This window comes from Sinocyclocheilus anshuiensis, unplaced genomic scaffold (genome assembly GCF_001515605.1).
Source record: "Sinocyclocheilus anshuiensis isolate Anshui unplaced genomic scaffold, SAMN03320099.WGS_v1.1 scaffold1392, whole genome shotgun sequence".
NCBI lineage: Eukaryota > Metazoa > Chordata > Actinopteri > Cypriniformes > Cyprinidae > Sinocyclocheilus > Sinocyclocheilus anshuiensis.
In genome coordinates, this window is record NW_015542476.1 from 660302 (window position 1) to 670007 (window position 9706).

General features: G+C 39.7%; 1 protein-coding gene across 1 annotated transcript in view; it reads left to right on the forward strand.

Annotated features, from left to right (window-relative positions):
• The window catches only part of LOC107693840 (5'-AMP-activated protein kinase catalytic subunit alpha-1-like), a 48028-nt gene that overhangs the window by 5912 nt on the left and 32410 nt on the right, over window positions 1-9706 (forward strand). Inside the window, exons 2-7 of the mRNA XM_016493370.1 lie at window positions 2106-2247; window positions 6314-6407; window positions 7972-8116; window positions 8227-8314; window positions 8470-8694; window positions 8791-8940. Of these exons, the coding sequence (XP_016348856.1) occupies window positions 2106-2247; window positions 6314-6407; window positions 7972-8116; window positions 8227-8314; window positions 8470-8694; window positions 8791-8940 (844 nt within the window). The remainder of the gene's footprint in view (window positions 1-2105; window positions 2248-6313; window positions 6408-7971; window positions 8117-8226; window positions 8315-8469; window positions 8695-8790; window positions 8941-9706) is intronic.

Sequence of the window (9706 nt, forward strand, 5' to 3'; positions counted from 1 at the left end):
TAAAACGGCTCGTTTTAACACGCCCCCACATGTCTAAGTCACGATGTGGGAAGATTTGCATAACGCCGCCCAAATGTTCACGCAAAGAAAGAAGGCATAACTTTTATTCTCACTGTAGTATTGTTGCCACTTTCCGCCTTGCCCTGAAGACGCTGTGTGCTTCGTTGTGAAAGCGAAACTACTTTGTTTGGTCTTCCAAAAGAGGACGATATCCGCTTCGTCATGCCTAGAGCTGATCCGTGCTGGTCGCTGAGGGAATACATCAACTTAGTGCTGTGGATCGCCGGATCGGCTTTCACCGTGGACGAAGCCCGGGGTCGTCACATGTGCTTGCCGCTCCTTCGTCGGATCCGCCGGCTGTGCCGTTCTCAACCCCGCCACCTCTGCTCACTCTAGCCCGGCCTCAGCTCACGCTAAGCCGGGGCTTCTGCTAGGCCGCTGTGGGCTTTCACGTTGAGCAGCATTAACTGCACAGAGCCGTTGTTCACTGACGAGCTGCGCAAAAAATCGCGTGAATATGAACGTGGTTTTGCGCAGCTCGTCAGTAAACAACGGCTCTGTGTAGTTAATGCTGCTCAATGTGAAAGCCCGCAGGTGATGGAGATTTACCGCTGATTACAGAACCGGCTTTACTGATAAGATGCGCGTTAAATATCGCATGCGATTTATTGTGCAGCCCTAGTTTATATTAAACCTTTTATTGCATATAATGTATAGCATAGCCTACATAGATACATTCTTCAGTTTGCACACTGTTTGAAGGACAACACTGGGCAGGATGTTAAAAATAAAAAAACTGAAAATTAAAAATTTACTTTTAAGCAGATAAGATTAATTGAAGACAGATTAATTGATTAGGCTAATCAAAATAGTCATTAGTCACAGCCCTACTTATAACTGTATGTTTGCCAAGTAGCAGCCAACAGTTGATGACATTTCAAAAAGCCCAGTCTTTCTCATTCGTTTCCTTTTTTTTTTTTTTTGCCCATACCAAATCTAACGCAATAATGAAATGCCAAAGATTCCAAGACAGAAGTGTGTTGTGCATAAGAATTTCTGGGAAAAGAGAAGTTGTTATATGACTGACAGAACATTGAAACTACTAATCACCAATCTAACAAGTAGCCTTTATGAACAAGGTTGATAGTGATGTTTTAGTACTAAGACATATGTGAGGTCTGTGGACACACACACACACACGATTCCCTCTGCATGACTGAGTTTGTGTTAATGCATAACTAGAGCAGCCTTGTTAATGCTGGTAAACTTTTTAAATGTTGCAAATTAACTGAGACCATACACAGCTTCTAGGAATGGTTCAATGTACGGCCTTCAGCACGTACTGATGCAGCAATATCCAGCCTTATAAGAAACTTGTTGGCAAAGCCTTTGCCCATATAAAAATAGTTTCTGGAAAAATTGAATAAATGTGCGGTGAACCTCACACATTAACTGCAAGCTTCAAAGGTGTTGATTTTCAGCTCTTTGAGCATCATTTAGCTCAGTGTATCTTAAGAGTTACTTCAGGACACAACTTTTACAGTAGCAGTGTTTATGGTACAAAAGTAAACAAAAATGTAAAACCAATATTGACAATATCAAACAGTAATATATTGTAGTAGTTATCATTATTATCATAAACAGCATTGGCCTCAAATTTTGGAAACTGATTGGGCTTAATAGTAAAATTGACAATTTTGTCAATGCCTACAACAGCAAATGAGTGATTTATCAGTACGGAACAAACACTAGGTGAAATAAAGTATTAGTTTTAGCCAAATTACCAAGTGACATGGATTTGTACCGTTTGTACAAGTAGTCATTGCCATCAACAACAAAAGATTGAGAGAACGCTTTTTGTTCCTTTTCAAAAGCCTGTTTATTTTGCTATCATAAGTATGCATGGTTAAATGCTTGCTTGCATTTTATTATTTGTATTTAGCAATTTTTCCACTACTGTCCATTGCCCTTTCAGAACAGACCTGTCACCCACTGGCACTTGTGGATCTTTTTCATAAAGACATTGGACATTTTATTGTATATCCTTCAATGACCTGCATAAATGTACGCCTTCACAAACGTGTTTCTTCTACCTGTCTATGCAGTGGGCCAGCATGAGTTGACCAAGCACCAGGTGGCGGTAAAGATTCTGAACCGGCAGAAGATCCGCAGTCTGGATGTTGTGGGGAAGATTCGACGCGAGATCCAGAACCTCAAACTCTTCCGTCACCCACATATAATCAAACTGTAATTACTGATTCATTCCACCTGCATTCTAATACACAGATTATGAATTTACAATGTTCTTTTTGGGGGCTAGAATGTGCAACTTTTTTTGACCTACTCGTAATTGTTTTTAGTTTTTTTTTTATATATATATATATATATATGTTAGGGGTGTAACGGTACACGTATTCGTACCGAACCGTTTCGGTACGGGTCTTTCGGTTCGGTACGCATGTGAACCATATATATATATATATGCATATGCAAGTATGTAAGATTGATGTGTGTGCAAATGAGCCCCTACATTTGTATGGAAATCTTGGTTGGCTTCCCTAGTGACTAGGGCTGGGTAAAAAATATCGATATCTCGGTTATAATCGATTCTCAGTTTTACGAAACAATATCGATTCTTAAATCCCAAGAATCGATTAGTCTAAGTCTAGCCTGTTTTCAGTTAATGGACGGAGTGTTGAAGGGCACTTCCCATCCAATAAATCGCAATAAGCATTGTGCTTTGGTACTTTTAATAAGAAACAAAGTCTCAGATTTCAAATTCTGTCCATTGTATTGCAGTATTTAAAGGGGTCATATGATGTTGCTAAAAAGAACATTATTTTGTGTATTTGGTGTAATGAAATGTGTCTAGAGTGAGCGGCGGCAGCCTACAGTGGGCAGAGGCCGGGGGCTAGCGTGAGGAACGGCCGGAGGGCTAGAGTGAGCAGAGGCGGCGGGCTTGAGAATGGCGCGGCCGGCGGATTGAACAAAGGAGTGTCCGGAGGGCTTGCGGCAAACACGTGACGACCCCGGGCTGGCGCTTCGTCCACGGTGAAAGCTGATCCGGTGATCCACAGCGCAAAGTTGTTGTATTTCCTCAGCGACCAGCACGGATCAGCTCGTAGAGAGGGGCATTTTGTTAAATATATGCACCATATAACATATTCATTATATTTTTTACTGTTCTTCAATGTTTAATTTATGTTTGAATAAATCCATCAAGTTTTTATGTCAGCCACCATTTAAATGTTTATATTTAAAAAAAACGAATTGAAGTAGAAATATTATGTAATTGTAACTTTTATTATAAAAACTTAATTAAGTGTAATTTAAGCAGTTGTATAGCCTAAAATATCTGTCAGGTTTAACCTTCAATATTATAGTAATGTAGTACCAACTGACTCTCATGTATATTTTACAGCATTATTTGAGAGATTTTTTTTTTCCTTGAGAATTTTGCATGTGTGCCAGATATATATCCAAAATAATCGATATTGAATCGAATCGAATCGCAAGCTTTGGAATGAGAATCGAATCGAATTGTGAAATTTGTGTCAAAACTCAGCCCTACAATTTACCTTTCAAAAGCTGTAGATCAGAGATAGATAGATAGATGGTTTCTGAAGGATCAAGTGACACTGCTTTTGTGACCATGCTTGCGGTTTTCTTCTGTTTTTGTGGTTTGGCATGAGGCAAGACATTCACAGAATTACAGAGCATGGGAAAGAGGAAGGGGATTTCCATTTCCTGCCATTATAGAGAAGCAGTAAAGTTTTGATGTTCTGTCTAAACCAGTGGTTTCCAAACATTTTGCAAACTTTTGCCACTGTAGCTAGTGGTTTTTGTTGTTGGGAAATTACATTTGATATGATTAAAGTTAGTGCTGGGCGGTATACCGGTTCATACCGAATACCGGTGTTTATTTTTGTTATGATATGAATTTTTAAAATACCGCAATACCACAATGTTGCTTAAACAACCTTCGAAACGCGACACTGTTTGAAAGGGGTCCTTTTTAACTGTTGCACTGTGGTGAGGGAACAGCTGTATGTGTTACTAAGCGTGAAAGTTCCGAAACTGAAGCTGTAGAACTAATAGAACGTGATGACACAGAAGAACTCATCCACAATATCCACATTGACTGCCACAAATATCCACCGCCCCCTGCCATCAGCTCCCGCGTCTCACACACACACGAGCGCGACTTTAGCACTAGATTTAGCAACTTTCAGACCCTTTTAGCTGCTTTTTTCCATAGAATATTCATACTGACAAACCTAGCGACTTTTTTGGATAAACCTTAGCTATGGTTCAGTTGGAAGATTTCGCCAGTGCTGTCCCACGAACGTGAGGTCTGACTTTCCCGGAGAAGTGTCACCTCTTTCGGCGTCTGTTCTGTGCAGTAGAGGTCTTCACGGGTCCACTTGTATCCGAAAACCCATGGTCCGACCCGAGACCCGAGCGGGTTCGGGTCCAAAACTTCGACGAGTACCTCGGCCACGGGTCAGGTTCGGTATTAGCGGCCTCGGGGCTCGGGTAATTTAAAATAAACATGCTTTTTCCAAATGGACCCGGTTACACCCGAATTCTTTTAAACTATCCCGAATGCGTTGGCTACTTTCACTTTCGTGTTAAGTGAGGAACGCACATAGAAAAGAAGCATACGTTTATAACCTCGCACACAGAAATCATCTTATAGATATGAGATCCATCAGGAAAATCCACTCGCTTCATTATGCTGCGTGTTCATGCAGGGCTTTTCTTTTTTGTGTGCAGAAGCCTTTCGCCGCAGATCAGGTTGCAGACAACAGCGAATCCATGATTAGGCTATCGATTTATTTTTTTATCAAACTATCACGTTTATTTTTCAAATCCACTGGTCATAATTGGAAGCGGAGCTCAGAACCTTGTATCCATCAGGCAGGCACTAATATAAAGTAACCTAATAATAAATTGAATAAATGTTAAATAAATCAAAGTAATGGAGAAGAGGCCAAATCAGTCAACAGAACACCGGGAGTTTTCCAGACTGACTGTGGGGCTGCATGCTGTACACACGTCAATGCCGTTTACGTTCGGGTCCAGTCGGGTTCGAAAATAAATGCCGTCGTGTTGGACTCGAGTCTAATTTCATCGGGTCTGTCTCGGGTCGGGTTTTTCTTATGAAATATGAAATGTTGGGAAAAAATGCGAAGATAAGCTACTTTTAAATAAGAAAGTAAACCGCCGCTAGGTGACAGCAAGTGACTGTCTAAATGAGTGATTGAGGCGTTCATTCAAATGATTCGTTCAGACGGCTGATTCATTCAATAATGAAGCAAGTGCCTGTCTTTATGAATGGACCACTGAATCATTGACTCAAATGATTAATTCAAAAACGCTGAATCATTCAGTAACGGCACCGCTATGTGTTGCTCAGATATGCACAACTGTTCTGCTGTGATCTTTGTTTGGAGCTATTTTCGTTAACCAAATCAAGCAAAAACAGTCAACATTGACAATACTGTACTAAAATGTAAGTCACTTAATATTAACTTGCTCATTTGAACTCTTGTATAAAGTCAATGTCAAATTTGCAGTCATGATTTTCAGGGAAAACTGCACTTTCTTGGTTGTGTCATGTTGCTTAACTAGACTATATACATTTTTACTGCAGCATGTTTCTTCTGTGTGCAGTTGTTCATTTGTTTTGATTTCTCCATGAGATTGTTTCACACACAGACAGGCTTGACCGTGTTACCCGCCACTGCTGAAATCCACCTACATTTGACGGATCTTAATGTCAAACCTTGACTGTATATTAGAAAGCATCAATTTCAGTTATAAATAAAAAGAATATTTAAGAATACTATAACTTACTATAATTTTTAGTGAGATGGATGGGCCTGCATGTTTGCACACAGATCATCAAATTCCTTCTCTTGCACACCCCTGGTGGTCAGTCTACTCTGTCACCTTGTTTGTTGTGTGTCTGCGTGTGTACATGTGAGCTGTTTGTATGTACTGTGGCTAGAAAAGACACAGGAATGTCAGAGCTATCCAGCCATGCTTCAAAACCATTAGGGATTAATTGACTTTTCTCATATGAATAGTGAAAATAGTAGAAGTGAAGAAACTAAAAATCTAAGCCTTGAAATATGCCTTAATTCATCACTAAATCAGTACTAGGTAGGAAAAGTTCAGTTTATTCATTTATTTATTTTAATGAATGATTCAAATATTTTGTACATATTTAAGATTTTTTTCAGCTTAGATGCATTTCACTATGACTACACTGACAGAACCAATGACATGCATTCTGTTTTTTTGGCAGTTACCAAGTCATCAGCACACCAACAGACATCTTCATGGTAATGGAATATGTGTCAGGAGGAGAACTCTTTGACTACATCTGTAAAAATGGAAAGGTACATCTTCAGTTTTAATTTGTGGGTTATGATTAGGGCCAGAAAATGGAGTAGAAAAATCCTAAATAGAATGCAAGTAATTTGCTATTTGTTTAAATTAACTTTAACTTTAATGCCATTGGCATAAAAAAAGACTAGTCCCTTACATTAATTTATTACAGTTCATCTGAACAAGTGTTGCTTGAGGAATAATCTTTTCCAATCTTGCCAGAATAAGTCAATTAATCTCAGTGTTTTTGTGAGACTGTGGAGGGTCCTAATTTCTACACTTGCAAGCAGGGGCCTAAAACTGACTTTTTGCCACACCTGCCAATGGCTGTTGACTTGAGAAAATTTACCGGCCATAATAATTTTTTCCTGGCCATGAAACTGTAAAAACGGGCAGTTGTTTTTACTACAACAACATATTTAATTAAAAAAAAATTTGAAATTAGCATTTTAATCAGGATACAAACAAAGATGCTACACACATGTAGCATGAGCCGTTTTTGATTTAAATTTGATTGTATCATTTCAACATTTGAAGCAAAAACAGAATGGTCTGACTTTAGCTTTGTGAAATTATGCTAAAACATTACCTGCACGAAACAAAAACAGCAGACAGGCTTGAATGAGAATGCAAGTTCACTCTCTGACAGCAGGTGGCGCTTATGGAACAGCAGTGATAAGAGGGGAAAAAATGCCATCGAAACTTTTCTTAAGACAGTCAGTTCCCTTCAGAAATACATTCATATAAACCCCCATCCCAATATTTTTCTTCTAATAAACAGTGAGCTTGCTGTGCCTGTTCAGTATTTTCTTTGTGCGAGTCAGTTAATTTTAGGCTTGCTTGCAAGAGATAAACCCTTGAGCTTTTATTTTGAAGGAAACTGCAGCTGAACTTTTATTTTTGCGGAAAACTCCAGCTTCTGTGAAAACAGGTTTACAAACGTGTCTCATTACTAATCTAGTAAAATACTGTAATCATCTGCCCATTACAATGTTGAAAGTTATGCGAATGTGAAAACAAAGTGTAACCGGTGCCCATTGCGTTCCCAGATGTGCTCTAAATTCACAGCACATGCAGAAATAGAGTTCACTGAATTCACTTTGAACGGAGCCATTCTGAGACGCTTTATTCAACAAGCATTAAATTGGTAAAAAATGACAGAAAAGACTTTTACGTTGTAAAAAAATGTTATTCTTTTGAACTTTTTATGCATCAGAAAATCCTGAAAAATGCATCAATTTATACAACAATATTAAGTGGCACAACTGTTTTCAACATTGATGATAATAAGAAATGTTAATTGAGCATAAAATCAGCTTATTAGAATGATTTCTGAAGGATCGTGTGACACTGAAGAATGGAGTAATGGCTGCAGAAAATTAAGCTTTGCCATCACAGGAATTAATTACATCAACAACAAAAAAAACCTTACTGACCCCAAACTTTTGATCAGTAGCATATATCAGGGGCCACAAAAACGGCACAGTAGGTTGCAAATAGGAGAACTTTAAACTGAATGTTCAGTTCAGTCCACATAGGAGATGTAAAAATACATGTTCCTGTGTCTCTGGTCAGTTGGACGAGAAGGAGAGCAGGCGTCTGTTCCAGCAGATCATCTCAGGGGTGGATTACTGCCACAGACACATGGTGGTGCACAGAGACCTCAAGCCTGAGAACGTCCTGCTGGATGCACACATGAATGCCAAAATTGCAGACTTTGGTATGTGAACTCTTTATATTTAAGAAACATGAAACAAGTTAGTTTGTTGTTGGATTTGCGCTTTCTTTAATGTGTCTATATTACTTAAACTTTGACTTTTCTTCATGTAGGCTTGTCAAACATGATGTCGGATGGAGAATTCTTAAGAACGAGTTGTGGTTCTCCTAATTATGCTGCTCCGGAAGTCATCTCTGGAAGGTACTGTTTACCTCTGCTGCTGTATTTCCGTTTTTTTTTTTTTTTTTTTTTATTATCTCAAAAACCTGCTCTCGTCCTCAAAGATAATGCTCTGTGTTGTTTAAAATGCCTTCGTGTTGTCCGTTCATTTATATTTTCTTGCTGTTCTCACCCAGATTATACGCAGGGCCTGAGGTGGACATCTGGAGCAGTGGTGTGATTTTGTATGCTCTGCTATGCGGGACGCTGCCGTTTGACGACGACCACGTGCCAACACTGTTCAAGAAGATCTGCGATGGGATCTTCTTCACTCCTCAGTACCTGAACCCCTCTGTTATTAGCCTTCTGAAACACATGCTCCTGGTGGACCCCATGAAGAGAGCCACCATTAAAGAGATTCGGTCAGAAACTACACAAACATTTGTGCAGTCCATTTCTTTTGGTAATGCCAAGTGCAAATCTTATCTCTTTTTCTGTTCATTGCTCTCCATTCTCAGGGAGGATGAGTGGTTTAAACAAGATCTCCCCAAGTATCTGTTCCCAGAGGACGCTGCATATAGCAGTAATATGACTGATGAGGAGGCGCTGAAGGAGGTGTGTGAGAAGTTTGAGTGCACTGAGGAGGAGGTGCTGAACTGCTTGTACAGGTTTGTGTGCTTTTTTTGTTTTTGAATCACGTTTTGTTACTTTTGCTTTTTTTGTTACTTGCTATTAGGCTTGGGCCGATTACCGGTTTCAAGGTATACCGTGATTTGAAAATTTCACGGTTTCAAAACCACTAATATTTTCCGTTATACCGTTCCTGCGGTATGCGCTGTTTTTTTATGTCTCCTCAAAGACTGAAAGTGTAGGAATCCCTCAGGTTGAGTGCAGTGTAGAGAGTAACACGACCCTCCTCCTGTTGATGCGAGCGAGCGGTCAGTCACGTGTGTGTAGGATGGCCGAACTTAAGGAGCTGCCCCTGGAACTTACGCGACTGGCAACTGGCCAGTTTTTTGTCTTATTGCAACTCGTCTCTGTTCTGGACTTGCACAAACTGCGTTGCAATGCAATCATTTTCCAAAATGTAATTTATGTGAAAATATGAAGTTTGTAAACGCCCGTTAACAGAGGCCTGTCTGTGTCTCGCTGAAGACGGACGCAGAGAAAAATACTGTAGCAGGAAGATCACCCACTGTTCATGATGCACGAAATATTGGAAGAAAATCCTATAATTCACGTGTTTCAGCGCAGTGCTGCTTTGTTTACAGCAGTAACCAAGGAAATGCTGTATCTGGTGTATCTGGTGTGCCTCCTGCTGTCAGAGAGTGAATCTGCATCTCATTCAGAGCTCCTGCTGTTTGCTTCGTTCAGGCATTTAGTATAATTTCACAAAGCTAGTCAGAACAGAACATTCTGTTTTTGCTTCAAATT